The sequence below is a fragment of the Anarrhichthys ocellatus genome, unplaced genomic scaffold, assembly GCF_004355925.1.
Source record: "Anarrhichthys ocellatus isolate YVR2014 unplaced genomic scaffold, GSC_Weel_1.0 scaffold8, whole genome shotgun sequence".
NCBI lineage: Eukaryota > Metazoa > Chordata > Actinopteri > Perciformes > Anarhichadidae > Anarrhichthys > Anarrhichthys ocellatus.
Genome location: NW_022280038.1, coordinates 6,386,685 through 6,407,010, shown reverse-complemented (window position 1 = coordinate 6,407,010; position 20,326 = coordinate 6,386,685). Strand labels below are relative to the sequence as shown.

The window sequence follows — 20,326 nt, the reverse complement described above, 5'->3', positions numbered from 1 at the left end:
GCGCCCCCCCCCCCCCCCCCCCACCAATACCAAACTGCTTATTTCATGATGTATAAATCATATTTGTAGAGGTTATTAATGCAAATACATACGAGTTGCTACTGGAAAAGAATCCCAAAGATGAGTTCATCAACACGCAGACGGCAGCACGAGAGAATACGCTGACATGCAGTTTGTTGTTCCACAGAGTTCCCCCTCACATCGAGGAATAGTGTCTTCCTCTGAAACGGTTTTACTAGTGCTGGGCAAGTTAACGCGTTATTATCGCCGACAATTATATTATCGCGCATTAACGCAGTTTTTTTATTTATTTATTATTAAGCGACATTTTTAACACAAGAACCAGGCAGCAAGCAGTGAACAGCTGTGTTCGTGTGGCGTCACTTCCTTCTTCCCCCCGGGTCCAGAACCCCTCCTACGCTCCGTCACCATCCTTCACTCTTGTCTCACAAACACACACACAAACACACACACACACATGCGAGCGCGATCGTCTCGTTACAGATCAAATGTGACTGTTGCGAAGTGGAGCTTCTAGTGAGGACCAAGACACATTCTTGTTTGAACGGAACACTTTACTGTCTGGACTGCAGTATTACAGTGAACAGAACACGCTCTTGCACCCGACATGTGGTTTTCTACATATCAACATTGTTCGTGTCAAGAACACGTACCATTCTACTTCCTGTCTCTTCAAAGTAAAAGCACTTCCGTTTTCATGCTCTTCACCATAAAAGTAAATCATGCAATCAAACAATTTACAACAGTGACTTTGTTAAAATACATATTGTCGAGTTTTTAAAGTGTTTTGTTTGTAATATGTATAATAAGCATCATTTAGTTATCACTACTGAGAATTTAACAAACATAAAAAAAGTAGATATGTTTGCAGTTTTCAAGGTGTATATTTAAATTGCATCTCTTACACACATGAAGATAAAGTTATGAACACCGGCTGAATATCTATTATCAGAATCATTATAACTGCAACTGTGTAAAGGGAATACTGCTGTTAAAAATAACCTTATTTGTTTAAAGTGTTTGCAAACCAAATGTTATTGCACTTTTTGTTGATATAGCAGTACTTTCAAGATAAAAGTGCGCAATCCACTACTTTTGAATTCATTGTTGAACTTTGCCATAACAATGCGATTAATCGCAAAAAATCCATGCGATTAATCGCAATTAAATATTTTAATTGTTGCCCAGCACGAGTTCTTACGTTACAAATTATGCATGTCGATTTCTTTTTAAAACGTCATTGTTCTAATCCTAAAAATTGTTTTTTTATTGATGTCTTTTAAGAGTGGAGCGTGGGAAGAAATGTTCCAGTGAATTTAGAAATGAATCCACATGACCATAAATCAGGATGTTGTTGGCGTACATCAGCAAGGCATTAACAAAACGTCATTACTGCGAGGGAGAGAGTATCTTTACTCGAGACTCATTCCTTTTGTTCAGCAGTGTTTGTCTTGGATGTACGTAATAACCGAAGGCATGAGGAGTCTCATCGGAGTTTCACACTGAAGCCCTCCATGTTGAGAATGAGGTTGAAGCATCTTGTTGCCCGCTGACCTGGGCGTCGGTCCAACAACTTAACGCTTCATCACCACTGAATCCCTTAAATCCTCACCCCCAATCGAATGCTCTTAAAGAGACATGGATAAATAAATAAACCATATACGCACAGACACTGTACTGTTCTGCCGCCCTCACTGAAGTTGTGCTTTGCTGCCAACTCCTTTCAAACCCGATGACATGGAACTATTTGACTTTGGCACGGAGGAGTCGGTCACTGTTTACATGGCCATTTTAAATTCATGCCGCTGGCAGAGGCTCTTCGACCAGGGCCAGACTTGGCCGATCAAGAGATGAGAGTATTAAAATAACAATATATATAAAGAGTTATGACGAAGTTATTGTCAGCAGAACGACCGTATACACCAGCTCTGAAGTTAATGCTTGGCTGAGTCATCTGCAGTGCAAAGTTCGTGTTGAGTTTGGGAAATATTTAATGCCAAACAAAAGTCATACTGGGCGGAGCCTAGCCTGTCCCACATCCAGTGTAAACTGTGTGTGACTAAATGTTAGAAAATATTTGAATTGACATCTTATACCGTCATCCTTTTATTCCTCCTTTGTCCAGCAAATGAAGTCTTCGTAACACTGCAGACTTGTGATCCCCGTGTTTTATAGATGATCTGCACTCGCATGCTTTACTGCATTAAAAGCCTGAAAGTGATAAATGTAGGTCGTCCTCTGCACACAAAAAAACAACCTCTCCTCAAAAATTGGTTGAGTGCCAACGACGTCTCTAGTCTCCAGCGTGTGGAGGTTTGATTTCCTCCTGCTGCTTCCTCTCCTTAAACAAGAGTAGCACATGCATCAAAGTCACCCCTGCCACAGCACAGTCCTCTTATGAATGCTGATATGCTCAATGGAGACCGCATCGGTGTCCTTGAATACAGAAGCGGTGCATTATCTGTTGCAGGCAGAGGAAGAGTCCTCCTGTCAAAACAGTGTTCATCAAATATCGTGCTGGGACTTTTCCCTTCCCTCTTCCAGGCCCTTTTCGGTCAGCAGTCGTGTCTGTTTTTTTATTTATTTTTTTATATACACGGCAGTTTCGGCTGAGGTTGCAATGTGGGAACAGAGCTACTGGAAATAAATAAGAATAGAAAACCAGAAGAATCCTCGTGGATGTTAGTGCATCAGAATCTCCATCGGCCAACACCGTAGCAGCTATTATTCTTCCTCATTCATACCGACAGGCTTTTTATTTTCCCCAGTACACCCAAAAGGAATGACGTTGGACTGGGTGGAAACCAGAACCACCTGGAACCAACCCGTGCAAACAGGGAGAGCACGCAAAGTCCACTCTCCTCTCCACTCATTACTTCACATGCAGTGTTTCCCCCAGGGCTCTTGCTTTGGGGGGGCTGATTAACCACCAACCACACCAAATTCTGTTCTCCAATTTAACACTTTCAAGTTTCACTCAAGCTTCTCCAGATATTTGTCAGTTACTTTTTGAAATCCACATGAATAACTCTTCACATCGGCATTAATTAAATCCACGGAACTCAATTAAAAAAGAAAACACGTCACCTTTTGAAGCTGGTTCGCCAATAACTCGTGTTATTTCTTGCTTCCTAAAAACAGAGTTGAGTTTTTTATAACAAATAATGACTGCATGCCACATTAATCAGACCACACAAGACCTCATTGCCTCCTGAGTCACCATGTGACCGGTTGCCGACGAGCAATGTAGCATTCGAACGGCTATTCGGCGCAGCGCTAACTCCACATGAATCGGTTTTAGCTGTTAGCGGTACCGACAGCGCTGTCTTCACTTCACCTGTAAGGTGATTGTTGGCCTCATAGTATTCTTAACCACTTGTGTAGCGTTTGCATCTGATAAGCCTTTAAGCTCTTGGATGCATCAGTCAAACTGCCTTTCCTGATCAATGTGCATCTATAGTGTTCAATAAGAACACAAAGACAAAGATTAATACAAAGATTTCATTGGTTCAGATTACGTTTTTTAGCCATGTAGCTGTCGAATAAGCGTAACTGTCCAACAGCCACGCACCGTTTTTTGGACCGTTGTCGGCACCTTCGGATGTCCTTGTTGCAACTGTGAAATCATTCTGAATGATGAATAAATGAGCAGAGCGGTTACTGTGTTTGTTTCACAGTACTTCACTGGTGCACAGATGGGCTGAGGGCTTGATGGCACGTTCAGAATGGTTTCCCTCTGACTTGATGCTGGGCAAGCTTCCTGAATTAGTGATTCATGTAGTTGTTGATTTTCACAGTCCACCCAAACAAATGGACAGTTAACCAAGTATGCGCCGATGGTTAAATAGTCCTGCGTGCATTTCTTTCCCTCCATCTTTTCTACCCCCAAATCTCCCAGAAGGACTTGAGGGTGTTTGACTCGGGGCGATGGGAGGAGGAGCATGTGTTGAGTGGATCAATGAAGGTGAAGCTGATATGGAAATGAGGCTCCTCTTTGTAGTGGAGGCCGGGGAGTTGTTTAGTCCTCGGTGATGGGCTGATCTCGCACATTCAATTATGTTTGGTAAGTGGGGCTTCGCTGTCCATCTGGAAAAGTGAATTATACTTAATCACATCCATTAGGTTGATGTATCCCTTCAAGAGTGAGACGTTTTGCTGTTGAATCCATTCACTTAAGTCATATGTCACATTATTTGGGTGTATTTGTATTGTTAATAATACGGCTGAGGATATTGCTCTTGAGGTCCTGGCAATTTGGTTATTGCTGAATAATGTGACATTTAATATCCCTTAAAAAAATCGGAGGCTTTGTTTCTGTGCTGCTCGACCTTCAGACTATAGGGTTGTGTCCTGATCTAGTTACCTCAATGTATCCACTTTATTGTTGCACACCATACTCATATATTGGTTCATCGTATTAGATGTGCTGCTGATAGCTGCAGGGCTCGACTGTTAAGGTGAATTATGGTTTATTGGCAATTATGTTATTCACATACATGAGATTTGCCTTGGTGTTTGCAGCATACAATAGAGATATTAACAATGTTAAAATACAGGCAAAGCACCGTTAAGAACATAAATACAGAAAAGAGAAATCACAATACAATATTAGAAAATTGCTCTATAAGAAATACTATAACACATTTGTATTTGGGAGTTCCGTTTTGTGCACAATGTGCAAAAATGTTGATCAGCCGATGTTCACAAGTTCACAGTCAAGTGTGAACTTGTGGAAGTCAATAAATAATTCAAATGCAAAGATGGATTCATCGTGACTTGTCAACTGCGTTTTTTGTACATTTAAAAAAAATATCTACTGTAAGTTTAATTATTTCTTCTGCTCTCTTCTCAAATCCAATGTTGGGGATAAATTATTAAGCCCTAAGAGGCAAGGTGTTGGGAGTAAATGTTCTTGGAAAAGTCTTAAAATAAAAGGCAAGTATAGCATGAAAATATCTTTTTGCCCGATGTAAAAGACGAGGCATGTTACATCTTGAACATTCTACCGATGGATATAGATATTTGAGTTTGATAGTCATGCCACATTAAAACAGCCTTTATCTTATTCCCTCTGGCTCTTAAGACTGTCAATTTGACATAAAGTCCCCTGGATAAATGAAGACGGAGGTAACATCTGTGTTCATGGATCGCAGCAGGAGGAGTCACTACAATGACTGCACTGACTGTTTATTTTTTATCAGGGCATTAGCAGATTAGGCACTCAAACTAACAAGGTCATCAAACTGTGATGGCTGAGAGCAGCAGAGCTCTGCTAAGCGGCTGACGGAGAACTGGAGAACGGGAGCTTTGTTGCGTTTATAGTGGGTTTCACTTCACTCCCTCGACATCCCCTCAGTCTGATTATTAGTGCTTTTTAATGATCTCAAGGGCACCGAGATATCATTTCTTTAGCTTCCCGACGAGCGGCCGCATTGTGCTGACGCGTCGCTACACGTCCTCTGATTAAGCGAGCGTCTCAGGAACGTTTCAATCCGCTTTTGTTGTCATGCCAAAGTGCATCTACCGAGCAGTTTGGAGCAGCTTTTAGACTGATTTGATACTCGCTAACGGAGCTTTATTTCCAGGTCGGCCTGTTTTGGCATGTTTCGCCGCTTCTCACTTAACTCCCTGGATTACACTCAAGTCAGCTCCAGACTATAATTATCGAAAAACAAGACGTGAATGTGCTGCACCGATCAGGAAATAAACTGCGGCGTTAACTCACCCTGCTGTGGGACTAATAAAGGATTATCTTATCTTCCAGTGACCCGCCTTTCTCAACTATCTTTTCTCCTCCCGCCACTATTTGTCATAAAGGTGCAAGCTGTTTTAAGGTGTAAAAGAATACAGGGCTTTGAGGATGTAGTGCTCAGTAATGGTGCACATTAAGATAGACACGGTTCAATGGGAGCTCTGTGAAGACGGCCAGCAGCAGAGGTCGATCACAGTGTATCTACAGAACAGAGCACTCCACACACACACACACACACATACAGCCACGGCCTTAACCTCTGCACCTTCATCACCTGCTTGTCCACGTGAGCAGCTGCAGACCTCCGCTGCTTTTCCTTTTCCAAGTTGCCTTGAATGGATTTTTAGAAGCTAATAACTTGACTCCTCCTGACTGTAATGCAAGGTGTATTTAGGCGTTTTATTAATTCATTATTTACTGTTTTGGCCCTGTTGCCAAAATCAACTAAATATATCATCCAATTTTTTTTTATGTTGCACAAGTTTCCACACTCTGGCGCCCGCATTGAAAGTGACAAGTCTATGTCTGCTAAGTATAATATTCATTGTTTTCTGTTTATTTTTGTCAGCCCGTATAACACAAAACAATGGAAAATAATAAGGCATAATTCAGGTTGTGTTCCTTGATGTGTGGCTTTCGGATTGTCTTTCTAATGTTTGGGGGAAGGCACCACCCACACAACGAGCATCAACACAAGGGACCCAGAGTAACGGAGAACATCTATTAATAGTTTGAGGTTCGGGGCTCTGGGGAAATCTCCCAGCCTCAATAACAACTTGTTTTCCTTGAATAATACGTGGGACTTGATAGATGGATATCTTGTTTTTCTCAGATGATAAGGTTAGTGTGTCTAGGAACATTTATTTTAGCTCGACTGCTTCGGGCTTTTGAATTGAGGAAGGTGAGGTCTCAGTACCTGAAACTGGAGTTCTGGTCGCAGCTGTCAACATTCTGATTAACCGTTTGCCACACAGGGAACTAGATTTCTTTCCAGCCTGATCGCAAAGCCTGAGACTTGTAAGACGTCAAAGAATGAATCACTGGTATTTGAGTGGGAATCTAAGTGGCTGAGCTGTTTATGACAACGTCTGGGTTTGTTGTCAGGTTTCCCTTTGCCGTGAGACGAGGTTTACGACTATGGAGAAGAAATCCTTGTCGGCTCAGCTTTGTTTTATCTGGTTTTCTCGCTGGCGGCACAGTCGCTCTCGCTCTCTCTCTCTCTCTCTTCCCCCCCCCCCCCCCCAGACGCATGTGGGTGACCTTGACAAGAATGTGGTTTATTGTTGTAATAGATACTGTTGTTGTCAACTGACCTGTGGTCAGAGTGGGAAGAAGAGGAATGGGAGAGGGGGGAAAAAAAAGGGAGAGAATCACCAAATGGAGCGAAGCAGAATCAGCATTCAGACAGGATTAAGTTCTCTACCCATCAACAGTGAAACCACAGGTTATGATAGATAATTCATTGGGAACTGTTTTCTTAATCAAACAATCATTTTAATACTTTCTTTTTGCCCTGCATGACATGAATAACTTTGTTTTTCGGACTGGTGGTCAGATAAAGACATTTGAAGACGGCACCTTGAGCCGTGGGGAATGATACCATCTCTCATTTTACAGACAATTAATTTCACAGGCAGATCAGTTGATCATGAAAATAATTGTCAGCTGCAGCCCATCTTGCCAGTAATTCAATGTTGCACTACAACTATCTCGAGTTGCATATTCATGTGTTGCTGAACATCCAGCCACTAACCACTAACTGTCAAAACCACAGACTATCTTCTGAACCAACCAGGCAAGAAGAACAGTTGTGTTCCTGTTCATAAAGTACAGCTACAGTACACGCAGACACTTCCTCAGGAAGGCTTTCAACACGTTTTATCAGCAGCGAGCACAAAGGGATGTTCGGGTTGCCCCGCGTCTACGTGGAGATCTTCTAGTCCCCGTAATACCTCCACCCCAGTGCACTTCCAACCCAACCCCCACACCCTGACGTCTAACAAACAATACCAGGCGTGGGCTGAAGGCAGGGGGGGAGGGAGAGAGAGGGAGAGAGAGAGAGAGAGAATTGGTCGTGGTTTTGAGTAAAACGTCTGGACAGCGATTGAATGAATTAATGTGAAATGTTGTACAAACATTCACGTCCCTCTTAGGATGGAAACAACAAAGTGCTAATTAGCAACTGTTGGCATGCCAACACACTGAAGTAGCGTTTTAATTGCGATGATGTCAGCATTAAGCAACACTTTGCCGAAGTGCATCTTCACAGCATTGCTAGCATGGCTGTAGCCATGTGTGAATATGTGAAGGGGGGAATGTTGAAGCTAAAAGTTAAGTTAAGTTCCTCTTTAATACTTTTGACAATACCCTGGAAAGCCATTCATAGCTGCTGTTTTTTCACAACTTTTGTTTTAATTGCTGAAATCTGGCGACTTTGCCAACAGCACTACAGTGACTACGAGCATTCAAACAGCCAGAAAGGTTATTAATAAAACCCCTAATTTGACCAAATACTGAACCAGGTCCACTTTTGCAGTTTCATAGTCGTAGTAAAAGGAGAGGAGGTTGTTTTTTTCCCTCAATGTGACTTTTCTTAAGCGGGCAAATTAGGCCATGCTTCATAAGTGAGCAAATTGGTAAGCTCCACTTATCTTGGCTGAGTCCTCTCCCCTGCGGTCCCGTGTGCCTTCTGTCTTTTTATATCACTTTTCCTTCCCATCCTGTTGCTGGGACCTGCAGGAGCCGTCTCTCGACTAATGTGTGTTGTCCTTTCACGAGGGAGTGTCTCCACAGGTAAAACCTGAAGAGGTTCCTCTCCGACGAGGCTTTGTGTGCCGCTTTCGCCTTCGGTATATAATCAACAGGCTTCCGTTGACTAGCAGCTCTGATGAACGTGTCGCACTAAAAAGATATTACATTTGATTACTGCTGAAATTTTACAGCAAATGTGGAAGCGTTAGCCGTCTTTCTAGCCGTTAAGCTGTAATTCACAGCTGTTGCCAAAAGGCTGCGAGATGAAAGTTTACTCAGTGCGGCGTGCATGCAGACGTTCCTCATGTTTATGTCTCGACTTTCACGGCTCCGTATCCTAACGCGGAGGCTCTGTTGCGTCATTAAAAACGAGCTGTAACGTTAAGTGCCAAAATGTGTCAGAATTTCCTGCAGCCATTTAGAAAATTACATTTTTTTTTTTCTTTGGCTTTTAAGTTAAATACAAATTCCTTTTACATTAATTCAGACTTCATTCTCACTCGCAGATGTGCTATATGAAGATGGTGTCATTTATACGCCTGTAATGTCAACAGTCATATGGCAAACAGTCGCCTTTTTCCAGCCAATAACTGTTTACAGGCTCACCCATTATGGCTCCAAAGAGATTGTGGGTCACGGGTGACCAACTTCATCACAGCTTAGTTTCCTCTGTATTATTTATGTGTCGCTATGCTTTCCTGAAAGCACAATTAGACGCTAAGACTGAGAAGAGTCGCCTAGAAACCAGATGGTGGTCTACAATGGATGTCAGGTGTTCTCCTGTTTTCTCTTTCACTTTCTGTGATTACTCTGAGCTTTCAAAGAGAGCGAGTGTGGTTTTGAGTGAAAGAATTAGTGGGCGGACTTAGAATGTTGCGCGACACGGAGTTACAGAGGACACGCCTCCCTTGATGCTAGAAGTTGCAGATTGATGGATGTCATACTATTATTGATTGGTACTAGCTTAGGTTAGCACACTTCATATTTTGTTTAATGAAGAAAAAATGATTGGATTTTGGATAGAAAAATACAAAGAAATAGATTTTTGGTAATGTCAAATAAAGGAGAACGGTTTCTTAACTGGGTGTCATTTGGTGCTGAACGAGGCACCGACCAGAGCCGGCAAGAAGTGTAATCTCCACCGGCCTTTGACCTCAGTAACTCACCAAAGATGTCCGCAGGGTTTGCCCCCAGTGTCAAAAATAATTACATAATTGAAGCGGGAACACAGAACTCAGCCGACTAATAGCACTTCACCAAGGAGTCCTTTTTACTAAATAATGGCCCCTTGTGTCAGGAAGAATTACATTTTCTCTTTTCTAGACAGATGTTTTCTCTCTTTTGATGTTGGAAATGGTGTTGAGCTCCCCGGGCTTTATCAGGCTAGAGAATCTATACTGTTCAATGGTTAAACAACCAACAGGGGACAATTTAGACCAATTATAGTCTTCTCAGACTCGGGTTGCTATAACTCCATCAAAACCTTTACCCATTTTCAGACCTTTTCTGTTTGACAACATTCAGAATAGCATAATAAGTCATGAGAAAAAGTCGGATTAATGGGCAACCCTTTACTTTCAACCCCTATTTAGCATTTATTACACTGTTTATAACACATCATAATATAAGCAGATATAAGTGTTTATTAACGTATTTGTCGACAATGTTATCTCATCCTGTGGCATCCCATACTTGGAGGCTGGTATACAAACGGATAATGCATGACAATATAGTAAAAGCCTCTCTTTTTTACAGTGCATGCTCCTCAATAAAATGAGATTGACCCATAAAGAGCTATCTTATGATAAAGAGAGAGACTGAGATCTGCAGGTAATCCAAATTACCCAGTGTGCGCTATCTGACTTGACCTCAGGACCCTGTTTCCAACTCGGGTGAAGCGCCGTTCTCGATTCTGGTATGAAATGGTAAACACAGACTTCTATCAAGCACGGGTATCTCTCCTAATGTTAATGCCGTTCAAACTGCATTTCAATCGAGAAAGAAATCATGAGCGGGTGCACAGAATCGGCATGTAAAAGAGAAGCTGCTTATCGTGCTTATTTTATAGCAAGTAATGCAGAAAAGGCACCAGAAAGAAATGTGATTTAATGGTTTAGCGGTGATGTGTATTGAACTACTGTTGCAGACATAATTCTCTGTGACTTGTAACAGCAGTCGCACATGAAAGGGTAAACCGTGACCATGAACAGATTTATTATCCTGTGTCAAACATGAGGTTTGTGCATGAAAGGTCTCGTTGTTGAGAAACGATAATATCTGTATCAAACATCACAAGGTCACATGGTTTTAAATCCAGAGCCTTGATACTTTTAGCTGGCTCAACAAAACCAGTCCAGCGGTTTACTGTGGCTTTATTGATGGCAAATGATCCGTGATAACAGTCAGCTGTTGGCTCCCTTACATGTCCTTTTGTTTGTACGACAGTGTGATTAACACGAACAAACTCGACCACACCAAATGATATTACAAAAACAAATCATCTAGCTCATTTATTGTGACATTAACGGCCATTTTTCCACGTCTCCAAAAGTTTAATAGTGAGTAGGGTGATAGAGAAATATCACGATAACGATATTACTTGTATTATATGCCATGAATAAACGGATATTAAGATGTATTCAGTTGAACAAACAAAAGCAAAGACGAAAGGGAATTATTTCCAATGTTCTTTTATTGAACAAATTGAAAATTTAACTGAATACAAAAAGCACCAATGAAAAAGAAATCCCTGAGTGCAATATCAACCTTTCACAGTGTGTTTATCATGCAAGTTGACATTGCGATGACTATTTATTTATTAAAAACACAACTATAATTATGCAGCCCCACAATACATTAGTTGGTCAACTGTCTTCTCGCTCCGCACCGCCCAGTCGCCCAGAGTACAGCGTAGACAGGTGTCTCTGTATGCCAGCGCAGAGTAATCCTTTAGTAATCCTCGCCCGAGCTCAGCGCTCAGTTTCTTAATCCCAACTCTAATAAACAAGTTAAAGCCCAAGTTAATGTGTCCAGAAAAAGAGTGCAGCAAGTGTCTAGTCTGCCACGGGTGAGTTATTGTGTGATCACTGCAAATCCAGGCCGAGACTTTGTCAGCGCCGTGAGGTGTGCTTTCAGATTCACAGGATTGTTGTCTGTCAGTTCGACATTATTCTTGCCTGTTGTGGCTCTCTCCAGTAGTCGGCATGGGGTTTCAGTTAAGAAAAGGTTTGCGTGACACTGAGGCATTGTGTGGTTTTAAGGGGGAGATTTCAAAAATCCGTTTGTAAAGTCTCGCAAGGAGGGAAGGAATCATGGAATTTGGCATCGGCTGAGCATCGAGTTGAGCCTTGTGTAATTTGACAAGTTGTGTAGTTTGGTCCCATGTGGGTTTTTCGAGAAAACAAAACTGAACAAGACGTCAGGCATGCAGCCTCAGAGTGAAAGTCCTTTTGTTCACTCCTCCATTGATCGAATTTGGAAATGGAGCGCCACTGTTCATGCACATTGTACACTGGTCCCATGTCCGTTGTGGTCCTATTGTAATTAATTTACACCATTATATATTAGAGAATGGTTCTTTTATTGGGCAGTTAGACTTCATTCTTCTCTTTTTTTCGCTTGCTTGGTACCAGGATTTAAATGGTAAAGATGAAGTCAAAGACCATCAAGGAAAGGTTGTACTCAATCTAAAAATGTAAGACATGGCTGTGAATTTCATCAAGATGATTTAATTCATAGAACATGTATCGACTTCTGGAATATTGGATGGGATTCTCCTGGGAATCGCCAGCGTTCAGTGTTTTTAAAACAAATCAATGGGAGAGTTTTCTCTGCTTCGACGCTTGACTTGTTCTTTTCTTTAATTCATCCAAATGTTGTTAGCCTCCTGTCATTTAAATTTGGGGTTTATTACTGATCACCTGATCAGGCGTGAGCGTGAACTGCAGCAGTTAGTTGATTAATTGAGTCGTTGGTGGACCGAAGTTTTGTGATCAATCATTTCAGTCACTTCTTTTAAGGAAAAATGACAAAAATAGCTTTCAGCTTCTCTCTGTTTGGTCATTGTAAACTGAATATAGACATTTTCACTATGGTTCTGTGCTACGGCAACAGCTTTGGTCCAAGTTTCCTTCCTGTCAGCTGTTGCTTTCGCAAATAATGCAACAGGAAATACAAAGGGGCTATTCAGAATGCTAATGTCGTCTGAAAAGGTCTTTCTAGTATTGGACTGTTGGTTGGACAAAACAAGACATTAGCCATTTTTCACTCTTTCCTAATCAAGTAAAGGGTATGCCGGCTACGGTCACTTTTTAGCTAATGGTGTGCATGTGTCGGAGAAAATACTAGTGGCTAAAGGGAAGAAGTTGAAGGCTGGCTTGCGAGGGGTTCCTGTTGTCTCCAGATGAGTCGCCAACACAAATGGTATTAATAAAAGAAGCTCCTGTCCAAGTTTGGTTGTTTGCTGTGGAAGTCGTCGGTTTAACAATCTTTAGCAAAAGACAAGCAGGCGAACAGATGTCGGCTCTCACCCGACAGTAGATCAACTAAGTAAACAAACCTTGACATGAGTCCTTAATACGCCTGGGCCTCTGAGTCTATTGATGAGCACGGCCCACTAAAAGAAAGAAGGAAATTGACAATGTGAATCTTAATAATACGAGCTTACTACCCAACCTAACAATTTAATTAAGGAAAGGTTATTCCCAGGCCGTTATTAAGTCGCCTCAGTCGAGTCAATTTCGAGGACGCTCTGCGTGAACCTGTGTGCACCTTTCACCGATGGCTGTCACTGTGAAGGCGGGTTCATTGTGTGGTCATGTCTGCGGCTCTCTGCGTCTCCATAAGGGAACAGTGTGCGGTGACAGCTCGGGTGATTACCTGTCCCGTCTCATTCACTCAGCCGGCCTGTAGCTCGGCCACATCGTGCATCAGAGACTGACACGCGGTGATTACGATGTCGTTAGGGCCTCGCTCTCCGTCGCTCGCCTGCACACATTAATTTGCTCGTCCTCTGAGCACCGGGAGGAACGGGCCTATCCACGCTCATTTCTGTAAACCATGAAATATGGAGCTTCCGTGATGACAAGTCTTGAGCTAATATTAAATTTCATCAGGGACTAATGTTTTGGTGTTTCAAAGCCCTCGGTTCATCACGGATTCCGTTTCCTCATTCGGTGATTGATCTGAAATGTGTCACACGGCTTAATTCATGGCCGTATCGCTCTCAAATATTTAGATTTATAGATCACGATCAATCACATTCTCAATCTCAAATAATCAAGCTCATTGAAATTGACAGAAATGAATTCAGAATCATATGTTTTAAAAATACATCTTGAATGGAGACACAACATAATAATATTTAAATGCTGATCTTTCTCATCCGTCTTCCTGACACGGTTCATGCTTTTATTCGGTAGGTTATCATAGTAAGCTTTTGCTCTTGCATGATTGCAAGTCTAGTCTAAATGTAGTAACAGAGCATCCTAGTGATGTTTGTATGCCACTCTAAAAGCATTAAATGCAGCTTTATACCAAGTACAGTGGAGACTAAATGTCAGTAGTTTTATAGTTTTTTTTGGTCAATGGACTAATCGAAAGTAGGATTCATCATCTGGGAACCATGAATGAAAATTTGGTACTAGTCCATCTAGTAAATGCTGAGATTTTTCTTACGATTCATTAAATATTAGACCCGCTGGTGGCGCTAGAGGAAACATCAAGTGGGATCAGCAATCATTGGGATACATCTTCTGGGGACCATGACATTGTACCAACATTTTCATCCCCACATTGATCAGGATTGAGCAGTAACTTAGATTGAGTTCTCCACATCATGCTCCGTTAGGAACAGTAAGTAGATTAAAACTATTATTTAAAGGGCGCACAAGCTCATGAGCCAACGTGTCAATTATTATTTTTTGTCTTCTAAGTCTAATGGGATCCAGCATTGGCAGCGTATGCCCGAGCACTGAATGGGTTTATACCCAATTAATAAATGTGTGGTGTTGGCTGCGGCGGGGCATTCCTCCTGCAGTTCAGTGCTAATGATTTGGAGCGCTTTAATGTCGACTGCCTTGAACGAGGAGCACTAAGCCCGGTGTCACCGTGGCCCTTAAATCACCATTAGTCTTCCTCTCTCCGGCTCTTTTCCGCCTACACACTTCTCTTCCTCCAGTTGTCTCTGGCGTGCTCATCGTCTCCCTCCCTTCCTGTTCCTTTTCATTTTAGTTTTTTTTTTTTCCACGTCGGCCCGCTGTCTCTTCGCTGCTGTCACAGTGTGTCAGAACAGGTGGAATCAATTACTGACCCTCAGCAGCACACACTCCCTCACCGCAACTGGCTCTTTAGTCGAGGGAACTAATGAGTGATCGGCCCGTAAGATGATTCGGTGTCACGGGTCTCGCTCGGCGGCGTGCGAGGGAGGGAAAGCTGGGGGAGGGGCTGTTTAACCAATCCTGCATCACTAATTCTGTTCTTCCACAGTAGTGAAAGCAGTTCACATGTCCCTCCCTGTCTCCCCTGCCTCCTAATCGCCTCTAAGGTTGAGGAAAGACACAGAAGTCTATTACAACACTAAGTGCTGCATCACTCTTGCTCTGGTTTAAGATTGCTAGCCAGCAGCATACTCGCATGACTTCCATGCAGATGCCTTCAGTGTGGCGTCCGCTGGCTGTATCTTCACACATGTGTGCATACAGTGGTTCTGAAGTGTCTGATGTGCTTCCTTCTCTCTCTCTTTCTCTCAAACCCCCCACTTCCCTCTCCACAGATGGAATCTCCTGTCTCCACGCCAGCTCCTCCCCCCCTCCACCTCCTGGCCACAGTAGGCAACAGTGAGATTTCCTCGCCGTGTGAGCAGATAATGGTGCGCACACGCTCGGTGGCCGTGAACACATCCGACGTGGCCCTGGCTACCGAACCCGAGTGCTTGGGGCCCTGCGAGCCCGGTACGAGTGTCAATCTGGAAGGCATCGTGTGGCAGGAAACTGAAGACGGTAAGTGGAGCGGTTTAACATGCTGTTTAGTGGAACAAATGAGTCCTGGATTGTAAAAGGGGGGAGAAAAAAAAGCTACAAATATGTGGGTAAGTTTTTATTTACATAGCCAGTGTGGTTGTACGAAGACGTCAAAGAGGTATTGGTTTTTCAAGGCTCTGTCGTCTAAAGAAATAATCATCTTGCTGTCATTATGGTACATATTTCGACTGCTTAAATGTAATTGGATATGCCCTGACTGCCTCAGGAGCTGGTGGTACTAATGCGTGCTTTAACAGCCCACATGCTGCATAGTATTGCCAACAAGAATAGTAGTTGGCAGGCAGTTCTTAGGTGGCCTTGATTTGTTTTTTTGCTCGGGAGTACGCAGACGGGAGTTTGTTGCACAGAGATATCTGCTCTCAGAAACAACATGCCTCATAACACAAAGCACTTATTATTGCAAGGCTGCCATTTGGGACTATAGTTGGCTCCTTTTCCTGCAGTGCAGTCCGAGTGAAATCTCAAACTCTCAGCTCCCCCCCTTTTGATCCAAGCCACATTCAGCTTATTTAATTTTAAGATGCATCACTAGCACTATCGGGTTCTGCTGGGTCTGAAAAACCCCCCCTCCTTTTTCTGTCGCGCATGTGAAATAATGCAAACACCTAATCTTCAAAGCAGCTCGTGCTCGGTCTCTCTGCGGGCATGCTGAGTACAAATCGCCCACACATCCACAGAGCTGCTCGTTGGTTCACTTGGAGGAACCCAACAGAAAAAAAGGTCCTCATCAACATTCCCAAAGCACAGTCCCTGCTATTGAGTGGCTTTTTTCCCCCCTCTCTTTTTTTTTTTCCTGATTTTTGCTCCGGCCCTGGGCCCTGTTCTCTTCTCTATTGCAACCCTTTTTTTCTGTTACCAAGCATCCAGCCGGACCCCTTGACTCTGTTTCCAAGCAAACTGGGAGAGAATGAGTGCAAGGCAGGGGGTTTGTGGGGGGAGGGGGAGACAGACAAGGCTACTTCTGTTAGTGACACAAACATGGCTCAGAGCCAACACCAGTACTATGTTTGTGCTCCCTCGTTCTCTGCCTCCCACAGAGTGATTGACCCCCCCCCTTGCCCTGCCCCCTTTCCTTTCCCCGTCCAAGTCTGTCCTTTGCCTGCACTCACTCTCTCAAAGCTGCTATTTTGGCTGAAAGAGGTAGTGGTTTGGCCTGATGGGGCTGTGTTTTCTTCTGATTCTACTCTATCCGGCTCAGTGGGGTGGAGGCTGGTGGGAGCTTTTGAGTGGTTTTAAAGTGGGGGGGGGGGGGGGGGGCACTCTGCAGGTGTAGCACACAGGTTGTTACGGCCATCAGAGTTGTTGAGACGAGTGAAGCTAACCCACTTCCCTCTCTTTGAAGTTTTTTTTTTTTTTTTTTTTTTTCTCAGACAAAATAAAAACCCTCTATCATGTGATAAAGGATGAAGAGATATATTTCAGACCTGGAAGTATGAAGCGTCCCCTCAGTTGTGTGGTATGTGTTTTGCCGCATCGACATGCACAACGTTTGAAGACACAAAATCAGCTTCAGCTTTTTTTCCAGAACTCTGTTGTAGCTGAAACGTGTGCTGTTCCTGAATCCGTACCAGATATGTAATTGTCCGTTTTAGCTGTCAGTGTAGTCAGTGCTCCTAAAATACAAGATTGAATCTGTAGTTTCCAAGGAGGCATTTCTCAACAGCCTCCGTCGTATTACGTTTCGCACACTACATTGAACAACACAGAGATGTGTGTGCGCTCGACGTCGTTTTAATGGTACGAGCCCCAAACAGCCCACTGGCTACTTCTCAAATGAAAGAGGCCCAGATGCTGCTGATTTCAAACTGTGCTGCCACTCTGCCATTTTCTCCCTGAGAGACCCGTGAAAGCAGACTTCTCTTATTGTGGTGCAACTGAGCAAATGAGAACCAAATGAGGAAATCAAGCAAATCAGAGTACCAGGGAAGAGCAACAAACAGAGGGCCCCAAAGAAACAGCAGAGGCATCCTGATTAGCAGTGAGGCTGAGCAGTCCCCCCACTTCTCTGCATGACAAGTCTCACACAGAGCTGTTTAGGCATGCACTGTGTGTGTGTGTGTGTGTGTGTGTGTGTGTGTGTGTGTGTGTGCTCGTTTCATTTAGTTTGCCAACCAACAGCTGCTTCATCACCTCCGCCTCTCGGCCTTGTGGGAGTAAATGAACAACAGGCTCCCAGTAATTGTCTGTGCCTCACCCCGGCTCACCGAGTGCCAGAGAGAGAGAAACTGATGAGGAGGAAGCAGGCGACAGCTAACAAAATGCAATCACAGAAGCCGCACCTTTGGTCAGAGCTGACAGGAATCTCGTCTGATGAGGCCCGATACATTTAGTAATTCGAGCACAGATGTAGCCTTTCAGCTGAATCTGGATGATGGCTGGACTGAATGAGGACTGCAAAATGAAACTTAATAATCACAAAACATTACAAGTTGATGTGTTTAGTCCCGTGCAGGAGAATAAATGGATATTATGAGGTGAGGGAAAGTGAATTTGTGTCATTCAAGTCAGTCTGGGGGCGAGTGAAGCGTAGACAGGAGGAAAGGGGGGCGTGGTATTTTAAGGCCCCGGCATTGACACAAATCCCCTCGGCGCAGACAAGCCAGTGGCAGCTCCCAGGGTCGCGTCGGCAGAGCAATGGGCCAACCCCTCCCAGGCTTAGCATGCTGATACCTCCAAATGTCATCTCTAAAATGCTGGGGAAGTTTATTGCTCTTGAAACGCATCCCAGAACGCCTTGGCTCCTGCTCCAGGGCAGAGGGAGCACAGAGGGGGCCCCTTTGGCCTCACACTGCAGCTAACACTGCTCACTACTCAGCTCCATGCCAGTAACCCTCCCCCCCACACACACACCCAGACCCTCCAGTACACAGCAGGCTTCTCCCCAAGCTGGTCCCACAGCTTCTTAAGCTCCCTAATAGAAAAATAAAACAGGCTGTTTGTGATAAATGTTTGTCTCGTGGATTATTTATGCAACACACATTACATCATTGTAACATTGCAAGCATTGGCTTTAGAAAGAGCGGTTTGGCGTCTGATTGGAACAGAGGTCAGTCTGAAACGGATATTCCTCTACAAACATTTGAGAGATGTGTGTGCTTTTTTAATGCTATATTTCTTCAACCCTGTCAGGGGAGTTAAGAAAAGGAATATTGTATGAAAGGAGCACTTGGCTCTGTAGCTCACTCGCCAGCTATGCCTCCTTGCTCTTTTGAAGACCACCTGTCAGTGGCCTCATTGAAATGTCTTTACAAAGGCGAGCGGTGGCTGCTCTGTGTGAACTCGTTATAGAAACTGTCCTTAAAATAAGAGGGAGCATTTCCAGGAAGCCTGTAGCCATCGGCCCGGCCAATGAGCGAGAAGAAGTAACAAAGTTCTGTTAGCGGCAGAGGACATATTGAGAAGTAAAGAACAAAAAGTGATACGCCCCTCCTTTCTCTATCCCACCCTGTCGACTTTTATTCACCGTGTTTACTTTCCTACCAAGACAATCTTTACCCTCATCAGCGTTCACTAGGCAAGAGTGGAAGTGGCCAATTTCCAGGGGAACACTCCCATGCTGTAAAGAATTCACCAGTGTTCCCAAATATGTGGTTGAAATACTCTGCAAGGAACGGAAGATATAGAGGACTATTCTTTGAGGGGAGGAGACCTGTCTTGTTAGTCACAAATTTAGTCCCGGGTGGTGTTACCAAGATGGCGCCTCGGTGAACCCAAATCTCTGAAGAGAGACTCGGTTTCCTATTCATGTTGGCCGACAACTGCATATTTTCAAGCACTAAAATGGTCTTGAAACGTAAATCATATGCCTCGAGGAACTGTAGTATTTGCCAGCGGTTGTCATGAGATATCATGTTTGCTATATACACGTCAACGAGGGCTTGAGTAATGCGCCGTTGGCAGACCTGTCTCTTAATCTGAGCACCATCTCCTATAAGGAGAAAACACCAGCGGGTTTGTTTTGACAGAGAGGATTATGGATTTACCCAGATGGCATTTAAGGAAACTGCTCTTTGTCCCGTCTACAAATTATGTACAGTAATAAATGCATGTAAAGTTGGTGGCGTTGTTACATGCGTGGCTGCCATTTTGTGGTCTACTCCCATAGTAAGAGTAAACATGTACTGATGTTTTTTGTGGAGGGAGAGTTGCTGCATGAGGCTGATAATGCTGCGGCGATGTGGGCAGCATACTAATGCTCCCTTCCTTTGCCTCTCAGTGGTTTGAGAGAATTGACCTTCTCACAGGCTGTTATTCTTGTCAGTGAGAGTGACTTTGCACTTTTACCTCTCATGAACCGGAATGCAGCCTGAACTTTACAGATGGGGCTCACTTCAACGCTCTAAAATTCAAAATAAAAGCGTCTGTGGTAAACCTATACTTACTAAGATGTGTCTTTTTGTTATTTGTGTTTATCAGTATTTTATTTTTCTTTGTAATACTTTTTTTCTAAAAAGTTTAGTAGGGCTACAGCTGACAAAAATATATTATATATTACCTATTCATCTGACACTTATTAATTCATTGATTAATCATCTGTCAAAAGATAGTTGAGAACTGCAATCGCAATTTCACTTTTTTCCTTCACTATGTGCAGCAAGCTAAACACTCTGTTGGCCGTTCTTTACTGAAGGCAGTTGTGAAACTGTAAAAACAGCAGATTCACGACGGAGATTACGAAGCAGAAAAAGATTAAATACCATGACCTAGTGATGAACCGCCATGGAAGCCTGAGCCTAGTCCAAAACCCAAATACAGCAAATCA

General features: G+C 43.4%; 1 protein-coding gene across 1 annotated transcript in view; it reads left to right on the top strand.

The window, feature by feature from the left end:
* znf609b (zinc finger protein 609b) overlaps positions 1-20,326 on the top strand; it is a 69,270-nt gene that overhangs the window by 33,499 nt on the left and 15,445 nt on the right. Inside the window, exon 3 of the mRNA XM_031848840.1 lies at positions 15,297-15,522. Within this exon, the coding sequence (XP_031704700.1) occupies positions 15,297-15,522 (226 nt within the window). The remainder of the gene's footprint in view (positions 1-15,296; positions 15,523-20,326) is intronic.